Genomic DNA, 16,186 nt, shown 5'->3' with positions numbered 1-16,186 from the left:
CGGTGCCTGGTGGATCACGAATAGCGTCTTCACTCAGAGGAGGTGCAAGGTTTCTTTCAGCAGTGGGTAGAGCCTTGGTAAAATCTTTTTGCCACCGAAGAAAACACACAATGTCAGCAGTTCTGCGCGTCGGAGTTTCCAAGGCTGCACTCGCCTGGCAACGCCTTGCAACGCTTTTCATCACGAGTGGAACTGCGGCCTCCTGTACGCCTTTCCACCTGTAACACTTCACCCCGAGTGCTGAAGAATATTAAGATTCAGAAAAGGGGGTGGTGATGGACAGAGTATCTGAATTAAGCAGAACACTCCTACCCAGTCAGCAGATCAGGGCTTGATCCACCACCCCCTTTTCTGAATCGAAGAATATTAAGGGCAACTGAGCCCAAATCATTCTTGTGGCTCTGGACCGGGCACGAAGAGTCTGGTACCCCGGGCTCCTAAGCATGGCCATCGACTTCCCCACATACCCGACTGAGTCTGATTCTTTCCCGCTTACACTGGTATTGGAGAATCCCGGCGGCGCACACCTAATTTCTAAAATGTATAAGACCTCTGCCGAATTGTTGCCAATGGACGATTCCCGCCTCAGACGGACCTGGGAAGCGGATACGGGTGCACTGTTACAGACGAGCAGTGGGCCAAATGCTGTGCGGCCACCAAGGACATTTCACTTAATAGTTGCCATAAGCTGTTACATTTTAAATTTCTGCGCCGGGCTTACTTTACCCCAGAGTTGGCACACAGGATAGACGCTGAACGCCCACACACTTGCCTGAAATGTAACGCTCCACACACTGATTTTATGCATCTGACATGGTCCTGCCCCCGCTTGAAGCCTTTCTGGTTGGAGGTGCATGTGACCCTGGGGAAGATAATGTAGATTTTCCACTGCCTTGGTGGGCTGAAAATCTGGATTTTATTAAGGACACAGAAGCAAATATTATACAATAATTCCTTTATTGCCACCACAGCAGAAAGAAGTAACACAACATGTTCTTAGAATATAGAATATAGAACTCCTAAGAACATTTCAAAACCAACAAAACTCCTTTACTCCATATACACTTCCTTCTGGCATTGCCTGCTTAAAGAGATTCAACAAAACAATTTTAAATTCCAATATCTGAGAAACTTGAAACAAATCCAACAAAACAAAGTCTTCTTTCTTCTTACAAACGTTGACATGAGACAAAATCCTAATTTGTCAATTTAACTTGAATTCTGACCTGCATAAACACAATACACAAAAATATTAGGGTATCGGGTTCCAAAAAAGGGAGGGATAATATTTGCCTCCGTGTCCTTAATAAAATCCAGATTTTCAGCCCACCAAGGCTGTGGAAAATCTACATTTTATGGCACGACACGGAGGCCAGCATTATGCAAGTTCAAAGCATATCAACAATACATTGAGCTGCACTCTCAATTGGCTTAAAATAACACTTCCTAAATACAGAATCTGTTGACCAATCTGCACTTTTCAATATATCTTGTAAACTGCCTCCTAAAATTCTTGCTTTTGAAGCAGCTGCACCTCTAACAGAATGTGCTCCAAATTTATTTATATCAATACCTGCTTTTTCCATTGATGATGTTTTAGACAACAACAAGGTGTCATCCCAAACATCAGAGCGGGCATCCGCCCGGAAGCTAGCCTTGGGGCATCGTTGTCCTTAACTCTGACCAGATGGTCTACTAGGCCATTTATGTAGAGACAAAATAAGGTTGGGGCCAGATCACAGCCCTGGCGCACTCCATTAGCATCTTTACCCACCTTGGCAAAGTGGGCGACGATACAGCTTTAAACGGATAACCTGAAAGAAATCAATAATTGATCCACCCCCAACAGGCCTTAAAGGTCTAGTTCTACTTTCATACTCTTTGACACAACGTACCACACAAAGTTTTTCTTTTTCCAAAAGATATGGATAAAAAACTGTATTCGAATTTGTCTTTGTTCTCTGTTTCATATAAAAACAAATCCCTTCAGAATTGTTCTAAAGCACGAACATCTGAAACCCTTCTAAATGAAAGAAGGCACAATAACATGACAAATCTTTTAAACTCAAAAATCTATTATCTTCCCATGACTCAAATAAATGTAAAATTATAGAAACATCCCAAAGAGAAGTATATCTTGGACCTGGAGGAACAGCCAGCCTAATACTCCTCAACAACCTCTTAACCATAATATCCTGACCAACTGAAATACCATTCAACAACTCATGCCCTGCTTAAATAGCAGATATATGTAAATTCACAGACCTATATGCCAAACCACTTCTATACAAACCAATTAAGTAATTCAAAACATTGACTACATCTGCTGAAACTGGATCCAAACCCCTTTCCACACACCAACCATTCCACTTATTCCAAGCTGACTTATGAACCCTCCTTGTTCCAGGAGCCCAGGATTCCTCAATGAGTTTTGAATCCTCAGATGAATGTTCTGGCTTACTCCAGAGTCTCCTGAAAGTTTCCAAGCCAGTAAAAGAAGTTGACCTGAAATCATCAAATCGTGAAACTCCCCCAGATGACCTCGCAAAATCCCTTGGAACATAGGAAGAAGGATTGGAAAATCCACACTCATTTCCAACAACATAGGGTACCAAGCTTGTGAAGTCCAAAACTGGGTTATCAAAACCGCCGTCTCCTTCCACTTCCGGATCATTCCTGTCACCCTGCTTATCATCGAAAAAGGGGGAAAAGCGTACAGCTGCCGACCCCTCCGATCCTGCAGAAAAGCATCTACACCCATCGTATCCGAATCTGGATGCCAACTGTAAAACCACTCCACCTGTTTGTTTATCCTGTTTGCAAAGAGATCTATCTGAAAAGGTCCCAAAAATTGGTTCAATTTCATAAAAACCCTTCTGTCCAACATCCAATCGCTTGAATCGTAAAAGTTCCTAGAATACCAATCTGCCACAGAATTTGAACTCCCTGGAATATGTTCTACCTGAACATAAATATTTCTTTCTAAACAATACTCCCAAAAAATCTTTGCTATATCTGCTAGACCTTTCGAACGAGGACCTCCCATCCTGTTCACATAACGCACTGCAGAAACATTGTCCATTCTCAAAATCACTGAACATTTTGTTGTTTGAGACCCAAAATATTTTAATGCAAAAGATCCTGCTAACAATTCTAAACAATTTATATGTAAATTCATTTCCTGACTCGTCCAACGACCTCCAGAACTTAACGAACTGCATCTTGCACCCCATCCTTCCAAACTTGCATCTGATTCCACAATCAGATCTGCATTCTCTCCAAAAATTGCACGCCCATTCCATGCTTCCATATTCCTCAGCCACCAAATCAACTCTTGTCTTGCTTCCTGCGAAAGACATACATTCTCTGAATATTTCAAACCATTCCTCAAATGGTAAGCTTTCAATCTCTGAAGAGCCCTGTAGTGCAAAGGACCTGGAAATATTGCCTGAATTGTTGAAGACAAAAGCCCCACAATGCGAGCCAACATTCTTAACCCCTTCGCTGCTGATGACGAGCTCAGCTCGTCATCAGCCACGGGTGGTGTGTGCTGATGACGAGCTGAGCTCGTCATGTAACGCGGAAAATGGAAAACAGCCGCACAGCGCAAAAATCACTGCAGCAGCGATGCGGTTAAAGATATACTGCCCATTTTCAAAATATTTCTCAATTCCTTCCGAATCCTTTTTAATTTTTCCCTCGGAAGTCTCAACACAGCATTTTCTGTATCTATCACAAAACCTAACAATTGAGTTTGTTGACTTGGAATACACTGAGATTTCTTCCTGTTCACAAAATTTAACAGTTTGATTGCTAACTCCATATGAGAGAGAAGAGTTTCTCTGTCCTGATCCATTAGTAAAATATTGTCTAGATAAATTAACATTCTCACACCTCTCTCCCTCAAAAAAGCTGCCACAGGACGAAGAACCTTTGTGAAGCACCACGGAGCTGATGACAGGCCGAACGGTAGACACACTAATTTCCACATCTGGTCCTTCCATACAAACCTCAAAAATCTCTGATGAACCCTCCATATCGGAATTGTCAGATAAGCATCTTTCAGATCTAATCTTGTCAACCAATCCATTTTTACTAACACATCCTTCAATAGATGAATCCCCTCCATTTTGAAATGGTGATAAACTACCCAATCGTTCAATTGTCGCAAATTTATTACTGGACGCATCCCCCCTTTGTCCTTTTTCTCCACCAGGAAGATATTGCTTATAAAACCTTCCACATTGTCTCTCTCTCTCACAACTGCACCTTTCTGTATTAAATATTTCACCTCTAAATCTATTAAATCCAATCCTTTTTTCCCGAATATCATATGATTTGGAATCCTCTCTTGCACTGGCGTCGGTATGAACTCTATCCTGAAACCCTGAACAGTTTCTAACACCCAAGGATCCTTTGTTATTGTCCTCCAAACCTCTAGAAATTGGGCAAGTCTGCCGCCCAATTTTAAGTGGATAACAGAAAGGACTTGACTTACCACTCGAACCTCTGCCTCGTCTCTCTCCTCTGTTAAATCTTCCTCTACCACGCTGTCGTTGAGGAAAAAATCCTCCTCTGTAATATTGCTGACCTTGGTAGCCTCTTCCAAATCCTCGGGAAAATGAGCCTCTTGTAATACCTTGCCCTCGGCCAGGAAACCGGCTCCTAGTTCTCCCGCCTGAGCCAAAAACACGCTCATTAAAAACTTTCTTTATCTCTGTTTGAGACTTCTGCAGGCTGCTAAAAGCACCTACATATCAGGATAGTTCTTTAATAAATTCATCACCAAAGAGGAGTCCCTTAGCCAAAGGACCTTCCTCTTTAACCGCAAGGTCTACCAATTTCGGGTCAATTTTAAGCAATAAACTCTTTCTCCTTTCTATTGATAAAGCCATATTGGCGTTGCCCAACAGACATACAACCCTTTGAATCCACTCTCTCAATTCTTGCACGTCAACTTCACTTTTATTAACATAGGCCTCCTCTGCCATGTCAACATTTTTTGATACTGGGCCAACCACATCAAATAATCTATCCTGACAGGATTTCAAACCTCTGTCCAAACCTTTCCTCGGATCACGGCCCCCTTTCGCAATGAATGCGATAATTGTTTTATCAAGTTCCGCTGTCACTAACACCTTATTATCCACTAAGGGTCGTGGACATTCAGATCTAAGTCTCAGCCTAACTTCTTTAGGGATTTCCCTTATCATCCAATACTCAAGATATTTAACAACATGATCCGAAGGTGTCCACTCTGGTGAAAAAGGATGCTTAATAAGCAGTGAATTAAACATGATATCACCCAAAGGATCTTTAATACACTTGCTCTCTGAAGCAGTAAAATCTTCCTTTCTACCTTTTTTTACTCGATGCTCTTCTTCAGATTCAAAATCTGAATTTCAACTGATATCCACCTCTGCACTCTCAGAGGAATCCTCGCACACCACATACTTATGTCTACTTTTTCCTGCTTCATCTCATTGGCCTCTGACATGCCCCTCTTTACTGCCCGTGGCATCTTCTAATTATCTGTCCGTACAGCACGCATGCTCTACTAAAGCAGATCTTGACTTCTTACCATGTTCCTCCCTAGTAGAAACATGTTTTCTTTTTCTTGAAGCTTTTTTACCAATTCTCTGCGCAGAATAATTCTCTTGCGCTGAATAAAAACTTTCCTCTTGTTGTCTTCCCGCCTTGGAAGCAGACATCAACTCTAGTTTCTTTTCCATGCGTAAAGAAACTTCAGTAGTAATCTTTTCTATTGCCATATTTATTCTTTCCTCAATAGATCCTTCTCCCTGTTCCATTTTAATCTCCTTATTCAAGTTTAAACTCCTGCAAGTATCAAAAACTTCCTTTTTTTTTACCTTTATGCCTTCACTCTAACACCTTAATAACAACAACACTCTTAAACTTATATAAAATAATAGTCACCACGCTTCAAAAAAAAAACGAATTCCCTCACACTCAAAATGCCATCTCACGAAACTCTGACTGAAAAAAAGCTTCATTTCAGCCTAATCACGTCGTTGCCGGGACACCAGCGTTTCTACAAAGGCCTAATCCGGACAAACTTCAAGCACACGCGTCAAAACAGCGAACGCTCTATGACGCGTGAAACGTGAGTCTGTTCCGAGACTCTAACGCGCTATAGCCCAACGCGCCATCCATACCGAAGCTCGAAGCTTCTAACTCTCTGGTAAGTGCGCGTGCCATGCCCACGCATTGTTTTCAAAATGCTCTCGAGTGCAGAGACCGTCCGTTTTAACCGACCAAATTTAACAAATCGATTAAAACATTTAATTCCTCATCTCGACATCTTAAAAACATTTTCCTTTCGTTTCACTACATAAAAAACGCTGGCTAAGATAAGAACTCAATGTTCTTTGTTTTTTTTTTTTTTTTTTTTTTTTTTTAAAAACCTTTATTTGACATTTTCAACCAGATACAAACACGGGCCTACAACCCCCAGGGCTGGCCGCTAAGCAATCGCAACACAATATTACGATCAAAACTTCAGACCCAGCCTCCCGGGGAACATAGTCGCTACGTCCACAATGCGCACTGGTTGGAAGACATATCAAATTGGGAACAGGATACAAAAGGTTTCATTTTATAATATGAAATAGAAGGATCAGGTGCCATACAATATCTCAAGCTACGAAGAGGGGGCGAGCGAAATAGCAGTGTGTCCACAGTTAATTCGTTTTCATGTAGGTCAATGGCTTTAAAGCAGACGACACCCGATAAACAAGCATACTATTACGGTTCGCGCCAACATTTATGCCCGCCCCGTGGCCCCGAAACATCGCGAGAGTTGAGGCACCGATGTGAAGGCAGAGATGGACCGAACAATGAACCCACTACACTGACCCGGAAAAAGAGAAAAGAAAAGGCCAAAGAAAGATAAGAAGAGAAAAAAAGGCCATAGAAACAAAGAAAAAACAAAACTCCCATCCCCCAACCCCCCACCCTGCACCCCTGCAGATGACTACGACCTACCCCCTAGCAGCGTGCCTGTCGCCCAAGAACCGAAACCCGAAATATAGAAGAAACAGGGAAAAAAGGAAAAGAAATTAAACCCCACCCGAAGAGGGGAAATGGAGGAGGGCTTTATTCAACGCACTCCCGGTCTCTCGCCCCGTCCTAACCAACCCCGCCCCGGACTCCGTTAATGCAATAAAACAATCCCGTTAACCATAATACCACAATGAACAACCCAGACAACAATCTCAGCCTTGGCCCCGTCAATTAAATTTGCTGAGTCCGTCAGGGGAAGAAAGCCCCGTCCTCAAATTGTCAAAAGGTACACAGAAGTTGGCAGAACAGAGGTCCACAGATGAAAAAAGAACGGCAGGTCCCAAATTAGTCGGCTGGTACCAACGATGCCCCTCCCCGTCTCCGAAGCCAGGCTTTATCCCATCCGCCATCTTGATAGACCGACTGGGGTCGACACAGTCCAAAACAGGTCACAGTACCAATTGAAAGGATCCGAAGTGGGGACAGCATGTAAATGTTCCGACAGTTGCAAAACCGGGGATTCCAACGGATTAATTGAGTCACCAAGCACAGTACTTTCGGGTAGTTCCACTGCGATAGGGGCAAATACAGCTTCCAGCGCCGGGTCTAAGTACGCCACCGGGGCATCAATCGAAAGGCGAGCTGGCCGCCGGGTCTCGGGCGTCAAGTCAGGATCCGGTCTCAATACCTCGATGCCATCCGCCACCAACAACAGGCTGCAGGTCTGGGATTTAACAGTCTCCTGAAGTGACACAAGGGCCTCCAGCACCGTCCGCAATGACGGGCCACTTTGAGCCTGCTCCGTCAGCCTCCATTGTTCCTCAGGCATGGTGTTCCCCACAGAGAGGCCCCTTCTCCGGGGGGAGATTAGGCGGAGCAGGAATGAGCCATGAGGGACAGACTGGTAGCATGCAGTAGCGCGTAGTGAGATTCCAACCCAAGGGGCACCGGCGATATGAATGCCGGACCCCCGGTGCGGGACCCCCGCAACACAGCGCCGTGCGTCACTCGTCACCTCACCTCATATAGAACACCAGGCAGCAGATGGTAGCAGAGCAATCCCGAAATTCCAAATGTTCCAGAGACCGGACCCAACCGCATTCAACAGTCCGTTGTTGTTCAACTCAGACCCGGCTAGGCCAGCACTCGAGACCCGGCTTCTCGGCTGGGTTTGGCCTCAAATCGGTCCTCGACGTTACTCCGCTCCACGATGTCGGAGAAACTCCGGGATCACATCATCGGAGTGCAAATCAGGTCTCACACACGGATCCGGGGCAGGAGATCAGGATAGGCGACAGGATAGTAGAGCGTAGAACGGAGGTCAGCGGAGCCGGGAGACTATGCGGCCATCTTGGTTGGTGTCGTAGCTCCTCCCCCGTTCTTTCGTTTATTGAAGTAAATAAAGTCTCTTCTTGAAGATACTCTTACTCAAAACACATTAAAACGATTAAAACATTCTATACATTTTAACAAATATATTTCTAATTAAATCTTACTCTTATTTACTTAAGTAAAAAATCCTTTTTTATATTACAACATACATTCTAATAAAAATATCCGCTACATACTTTCATTTACACCTTACAATCCAAACTTTACCAAGCCTTTCACTTTAAATATTTTATAATAAATTTAACATCACTGTGAACATTTTTACTTATCTCTTTGAGCAGCAGCAATAAAAGAAGGAAGAGTATATGGAGAAAGGAGTTTTGTTGGTTTTGGAATGTTCTTAGGAGTTCTATATTCTATATTCCAAGAACATGTTGTGTTACTTCTTGCTGCTGAGTGGTGGCAATGAAGGAATTATTGCATAATGTTGGCCTCTGTGTCGTGCCATAAAATCGGACTTACAGTGGCTCCCATTCCAGAGATAGCCCTGTTAGGATACACTATACAGATTTCAAAGAAAGTCAGGAAGCTTGCGTACCTGTCAGACACGACTTGATTGATATGAAAGATTTCGGTTTGTAATGCAATGTAACTATATCTATATAATTGGAAAATAAAGTGTTATAAAAAAAATCCATGACCATCGATCCACTGATCAGACTGCCTCTTTGGGAGGATCTTCTGTCGCAGCAGTAGGGGACTGTTCTTCACCCTAACCTGCCCAGCCTCTACCTCTTTGCTTGGAGATTGAGCAGCGACAGTTGACAGCTTTTGACCCTCTGCCCGAAGTCTGTAACGTCATCTTGGCAGTCAAGCTTCCCTCCACTAAATCGGTATTCGCCTGTAAATGGAACAAGTTTGTGGCATGGTGCACAGCAAAGGAAGTGAATCCCCTTTCTACCACTCATTCTGAGGTCCTTCTGTACATACTTTCTTTGGCCCCGCAGGGCTATGCTCTGGGCTATATATGTAACAGGAATTACGCTTGGTTCATTTGACCAATTAGCAACTGCCTTAGCTGCGCCATACCATTTATGGTCCGAAATACACTGTTGCTGACCACATGTCTTAAGTTGACAGCTTTGGGGACTTTCCACTGTCATGCAATGTATTATGTTGGTACTTTTCCATAACACGTATCAGAAATATTTCTACGTACAATATGCTGAAATATGTGTAACTAAGCTTTTCTATTTTCGGATCCTTCTTGTGCAAGCCTTGCGTTACAATAGTAGTTTTACTTAAGACAAAATGGAAACGTACAACCATTTTGTGCAGAAAATCCTGTGTTAACTTAGCAGGGCCTAAGGAACAAACTTCAAGCATTTGGTATCAAATAAGAAGGATGGCTTCTACACGTAGGTTCTTTAAAGGAGGAGGAGAGACTCCACCGTCTGGACACAAAACCTGCGCTGTCCTTCTATCTCGACCGCACTAAAGATCAACTCTTCATTGGCTATGTGGGTGCCAAGAAAGGCCGGGCTGTCCATAAGTGTACCATGTTCCGATGGGTTGTTGTTTGTATAAAAATGTGTTACTCTTTAGAGAAAAAGGAGCCTCCAGTGGGGTTGCGTGCTGATTTCACTAGGGCTACTGCAGCAACTACTGCATTGTCTTGCGGAGTCCAATTCATTGACATCTGCCAGGTCGCAATGTGGGTATATATGCATACATTCACCAGACATTACTGCCTCGACAGTCAAGTCCGGGGGGACAGCTATTTTGCCGTTGTGTATCCAGGACTTTCTGGTGTGAACTTGATTCACAGACCCTCCTCTGGGGTTGGTATTTCTGGGGTATCTATTCTAAGGTAAGGATATAACTAGCTGTCTCTTTCAGATGTAAAAGTTACTTACCTTCAGTAATGATGTATCTGTAAGAGACATAGGTTTTGTTACAGATTCCTTACCTAGTCAACAACAACAGTCCTAGTTCTCGTGGCAATTTTCCATTGTGACATTGTAAAACATCTCTGGCCCACGTGCCTAGTCCAAGAGATTTCTTTAATCTTAAGGAAATCCTGTGATGCTTCAATGTATTGCCTTTTAAAACAACAACCTCTCTGATTGAAACAAACAGGACAGCACAAACAAAAAATGTGTGAAGAAGCGAGATGGCACCTCACGGGCGCACCACCAATGGGGCCCCTGATTGGTACTCACCAGGATGGCCCTGTTCTCATCATTGGTGCCATCAAGCTAAAACCTCGAGGGTTGAGAGGACGCCTACCGCTACTGCTCTACCGTTACTTTCTCGAACGGGGAGTAAGGACCATGCTCACCTAAGGGGGCTGGATTCCGTTTTTTAGCATTCCTTCTTCACTGGTATGAGAGGCAAAACTATATGCAGGCACCCAAGCCTCAGTGTCTCTTGCAGTGGCATTCAAAGTATATTGCCCTGAAGAAATTGCCTGATAGAAACCAAGGCAATGAAACATGTTGGCTGTGAGTAGAGAGTAAATCGATAGGTAGTATTTACTCTCTTCCTTTTTAGTATATGTGTGTTCATTGGTTTGCAACAAAGAAGGGAATGAAAGTAAAGTTTATAGTCCCAGTTGCACAGTGATTTATATGTTAAATGTTGTTAGTTTTGTCACATATAAGTTGTGTCCACTGCACCATTCACTGTCTTTTTACTTTTGAGGTTCGAGACACGTTTTTTTGGTTTTAGCTTGATGGCACCAATGATGAGAACAGGGCCATCCTGGTGAGTACCAATCAGGGGCCCCATTGGTGGTGCGCCCGTGAGGTGCCATCTCGCTTCTTCACACATTTTTTGTTTGTGCTGTCCTGTTTGTTTCAATCAGAGAGGTTGTTGTTTTAAAAGGCAATACATTGAAGCATCACAGGATTTCCTTAAGATTAAAGAAATCTCTTGGACTAGGCACGTGGGCCAGAGATGTTTTACAATGTCACAATGGAAAATTGCCACGAGAACTAGGACTGTTGTTGTTGACTAGCTTTCAGAGTGGAGGGCGTCCTAGTTCGGTTTGTCTTTCCCTCTAGACTCCCATTTTGTGTAGTACAGATTCCTTACCGCCCCACCCTTCCTCCCCGTTCTGCGAAGTGGCTTCTAGTGTGAGGGACTCCCTTACAGGGCCCTAGTTTTGGTGCACCAGTGGTCAGTGTCTTGCATGGCTCTGCGCTTCTGGCGTCGAATGTGGTGTAAAAGAATTGATGTCAGCGCGCAGGGGCTGCGTCTAAGTAGATACCGCAGCGTCAAAACAGCAACCACGATGCCAACGATGAACGCGGAGTCGACCAACGCCACCTACTGACGTGCAGGGGTACTGCTGAGAAAAAATTATCCAGATCCAGTCTAACACCTGGGGGTAATTCTAAGGTAAGGAATCTGTAACAAACCTAAATCTCTTACAGATACATTGTTTCTACCAAATAAGGCATTACCGAAGATTAGTGACTTGTTCTTTAGATCTTGGGTTAAGAAAAGCCATGATGGAAGGCCTGCCCAGCCTTCTCCAGTTGGGCGAAGATGGACCCGCCCTTGCCCATCGTGGCTTATGCATGTCTTTTGCAGCTGGAACCCTGTAGGTGCTTTATATCGATAGTATTGGCCCCTCCTCCTTGGTGTCAGGTGCAGTAGACTACAAGGCGTTGTGGGGCTAGTAGAAGCTTGGCGTGGCGCCCCGTATTCAACCTCACTACCCTCATCTAACTCCAAGCCCAGCACTGAGGAACTTGGCAATGCACTGAATTTGTGGTACTGCCTTGTTCCTTTGTTTCTTAGATCAACGACAATACCTGGTTACAAGGGTTTCTTAATGAGCCTTTAGTGATCCAAGCCCTGAGAACTAGTGTGAGAGATGGGCAGAGGAATTAGCAGGGATAACACTTCTACAGGCATCTATAGACAAAGAGACCAATGCACATATAGATAGATACCCATGCACAGAGACCAATAAACAGGCAACCGTGCACCCAGCCACAGATATCAGTGGCGTTCATGTGAATTCTGTTGTGTTAATATCACTGAGCGACATGATTTCTTTTTAGTCCTGTCTCAATTCTAAGTACTGCAGACAGTCACTGACATTGTTGGGCTAAAGTTTACTTAAACATTTGTAAGAAATTGAGTGTGATGAGTCTGATGTAATTTTGTAGATTTTCAGAAAACAGCAAAACATTTCAAGATTAAGTCAGAAACAAGAATAGTGCAAATGTATTTAATTGTATTTAAAAAATGGATCACATGTTCACTTTAAGACAGGATGAATATGAGCAGTAGCCAATACATTGAAAATAACTTTCTTTTTAGGTATTCATTTGAAAATGTTTCTTCTGTTGGTCACTGTTTTATGGCTGTTTAAGTGTGACAGGGTCTATGCTCCCCAGTTTGATCTAGAAAATAACAACTTAGATTCGACTGAGCCAGGTACAAATTCGTAAACTGGGGTAGAGGAATTCTTAGGAGCAGGAAGGGGTGTGGGTTTGGGAATGGTACCTTACCAAACGTTACAATTATGTAGAGGTATTATATTCATGTAGGATGCCTACAAAGGCATTAAGCAATGTGAAAAACCCATGACAATGGAAATGGATTTATTTGAACGTAGAAACACCGTGGTGGTGGATAGTTCGGTTTATTGGAAACTGGTAGGGAGGAGGGAAAGGATTTGGAAGCGGGCAGAACCTTAGGCCGTACTTTTTAACCAAACAGTACTAATTGCATGGAACAGCCTTTCAGCAAAAGTAATGAAATAAAAAAGTAATAGTTTAAAAATACTAGACAGAGAGAGTGAGGGATTAATATAATTGTGTAACCAAGGTCTGTCACAAGAAGGTAGAAAGTTGCAACTTGGACGGACCCGGCAGTTCTTTTATGGCTTACGTTTGTATAGTTTTATTTATTCACCCCTACACATTTGGAGAGGGGACATCTGTTCTTATGTGTTTTAAGGGTTGTGCACACCTATGCCATTTTTGGAATTCAGTTTTATTTACTTAAATTTTATCTTTGTCCTTTCTTAGGGCTGATGCCCGAGATGTGCTTAAGTCTCCAGTGCCATTCCTGCAGGGTCTTCGCCTTTCCGAAGATGGCACAGACTCTTTCAGCAAACACTTTGAGAGCATCATGGAGTCCCACCGGGCCAAGGGCACCTCTTACACCAGCTTGGATTCCATTGACGCCCTCTCTTCACCTGGTCTGAATCAGAACAGTTTCTTCTCCTTTGACCTGCCCACACTTACTCCAGAAATACAAGACGAGATCCGCCACAATGTCCGGCTCATTGAGGAGAATTTCGCACCGCTGGCCCACCTGGACCCAGATTCGGGGACCAGCTCCACCACTGACCCTGCCTGGAATGAGAGGGAGGACGAAGAGCTGCCAGGAGTAAGCAGCGGGGCTTCAAAAGGTGTGACCCGCAGCCCCTGTAGATCTGAGGATAGCTTTATCATGATGCAGTCAACAGTCATGAAGTAAGTCAAATTAAGTTCCTTCTGACTTATGAGCTCCAGCGAGAATGTTTAGAAGTTAACATACTTAAACATTGTTTCATGATTTTGCAGCTCTTTGCTTCACCATGTTCCTTAGGACCAGATGTACAAAGAGGCAGGTATCAAGTAATGGGTGCAAGTTGGGCACTGGCTTCTTGCAAACTCTAACTGCACATTTTAACCAGACAGGTTGCTATTTAGGACACCCTACAATTGGTTATGAACACAGGAAGGGGGGCTTGCAAGGGACAGCTGACCACCATCCTTGCATTCGCATTCCCAAACGGGAAGCTTTTATTTTTGAATTAGCCTGCAAGCCATAAAGTAACAGGTGCTGCTTTTAGGAAAACATCCCTTTTGGGAAGACACTAGAAGAGCAGGCATTGGCTTCTTGACCACTATTTATTCCTAGTGAGATGACCAGAGACAATTTCCAAAGGGAAAGTTGTCTAATGGGGACTGCTTCCCCTGTGCATATCATTTACCTCCTGCTTTGAGGTTTTGGTAACTTTTCAATTTAATTACTCCTACAGCCCACTCATACATTTCATTTTAATTGCTATTCGGAAAGAGTCGCAAACGACCTTTTGGGATGTGGAAAGGCTTTTCTAAATCACAAAAGGGTTAGTTACCGGACCAAACACCATTTTCGTGTTGCAAATCACATAGTTTTACAAATAACAGGGTTTTCAACCCCAAAATGGTTTTAAACATCTGACCCTACATGTATTTTATAGGCAGGAAGGTGGTAATGCAAAACAGAAGCATTGATGGATTGATTTAGAGTACTATTTTGAAATTTTCCAACAAACTCTACATTCCTTATTTTTTTACCTCTGCCAAAGTGCTACTGAACTTTCTTCAAGTAGCAACAGCTTACTTATAACACATATCAATGATTTGCAAAGGAAAAATAAAGATATAACACACACCAAAATTAGAATTCAATAATGTATTCAGAGAAAATCAAATAATCATGGCTGTCCCAATTTACAATTTCAATTGCAATATGTAATACGTGACTATTGTGAAAAGGTGACATTTGGGGATTGGTGATAAGGGCAGTACACTATATACAGAAACAATTGAACATGCAATAAAAAGAGGGGAGAAAGATTTTATAAATATGTATGTCCTTATTATTTTAGCACATATGCTTCAGGATCCAATGACAAATGGGACTGTAATCAAGAGCGTTGTGTAGACATATACAATATGCTGACGTTTTGACCCTGTGAGTTGTGCAAAAGTGAAATGCGTCAAGGTGGGTCTTCCTCGGGCGGGGGGGGGGGGGGGGGGGGATTGGCAGCCCAAAAGCAGATTTCTATGGTGTCCCTGCAAATAATGAATTGCCTCCTGGTCAGATATGGGTGTCAGAATAAATCACAAGTTTCTCCACCAGCCGGTTGGAGTCTCAAAGTTATTCAGTAAATGACTTCCACCCTGGTAACGAAGTCTCCGTCCTGTCAGTGGCTTTCCGAAAAAAGCCACTCAGGGCCGGTCCTAGCCATGGGCGGTATGGGCAGCTGCCCAGGGCCTCACGCTCAGGGGGACCCCGCCGCCGGCCCGCAGTTGCAGGAATAAATAAATGATGATGGGGAAAAGTGCTGCGCAGTGAGCACAGCACTCACGCAGGGGCCGCAGGCTGCAGGCAGTAACTAACTAAGGCAGGGAAGGAGGCCTGGGAGAAGTCAATGTTCCGGTTATGATGGCAGTGGGAGAACAGTGATCCGAGGTGCTAGGACAGGCGTGTCCAGTTCTGGTATTAAAGATAGGGGCATAGAATGCGAGGCCCCTAGGACAGGCTAGTCCAGTCTTTATTATGAACGATGGCTGGAGCTGAAGGTAGAGTGGGCCGGCTGCTTCAGCTGAGCTTTGGTATCAAAGGTTCAGATTTACTTCTACATGCATGCATTCTTCCATCCAATAATATTGAGTGTGTTTATTTTGCAGACAGTTACCAGGCCTTGTTCTCCACACTCTGTTGCACGTGACCCCGAGGTCGAAGTGCCTGACTGAACACATCGCTCACTTACTTCCAGACCGTCCTTGCCTGCCTCACCTCTGACTTGACATTGGGGACATCTGTTACCGCCTCTGATGCGTGTGCTTACAATCGGCATTTCTGTGATATTCAATTCAAGGGTGTCTGCTGGCTGCAAAGAAAGTGCGAGAGGAGACTTCTAAGAGCTCTGTATTCATTCAGCCATTATTTATTAGGCATCACTGCCCCCTGGGCCCCCCGGGCCCCCTCTCTCTCTCTTACTTCACCTAGGGTCTCTGCATCCCATCTTTGAGCAGAGTCTGCTGCTACT

General features: G+C 43.8%; 1 protein-coding gene across 1 annotated transcript in view; it reads left to right on the top strand.

Annotated features, from left to right (window-relative positions):
• Window positions 1-16,186, top strand: part of PSD (pleckstrin and Sec7 domain containing) — a 1,068,830-nt gene that overhangs the window by 419,845 nt on the left and 632,799 nt on the right. Inside the window, exon 5 of the mRNA XM_086922229.1 lies at window positions 13,404-13,853. Within this exon, the coding sequence (XP_086778355.1) occupies window positions 13,404-13,853 (450 nt within the window). The remainder of the gene's footprint in view (window positions 1-13,403; window positions 13,854-16,186) is intronic.

Source organism: Lissotriton vulgaris, chromosome 5 (assembly GCF_964263255.1).
Source record: "Lissotriton vulgaris chromosome 5, aLisVul1.2, whole genome shotgun sequence".
Taxonomy (NCBI): domain Eukaryota; kingdom Metazoa; phylum Chordata; class Amphibia; order Caudata; family Salamandridae; genus Lissotriton; species Lissotriton vulgaris.
The sequence above is the reverse complement of the archived record's forward strand: the minus strand, read 5'-3'. Positions and strand labels throughout refer to the sequence as shown.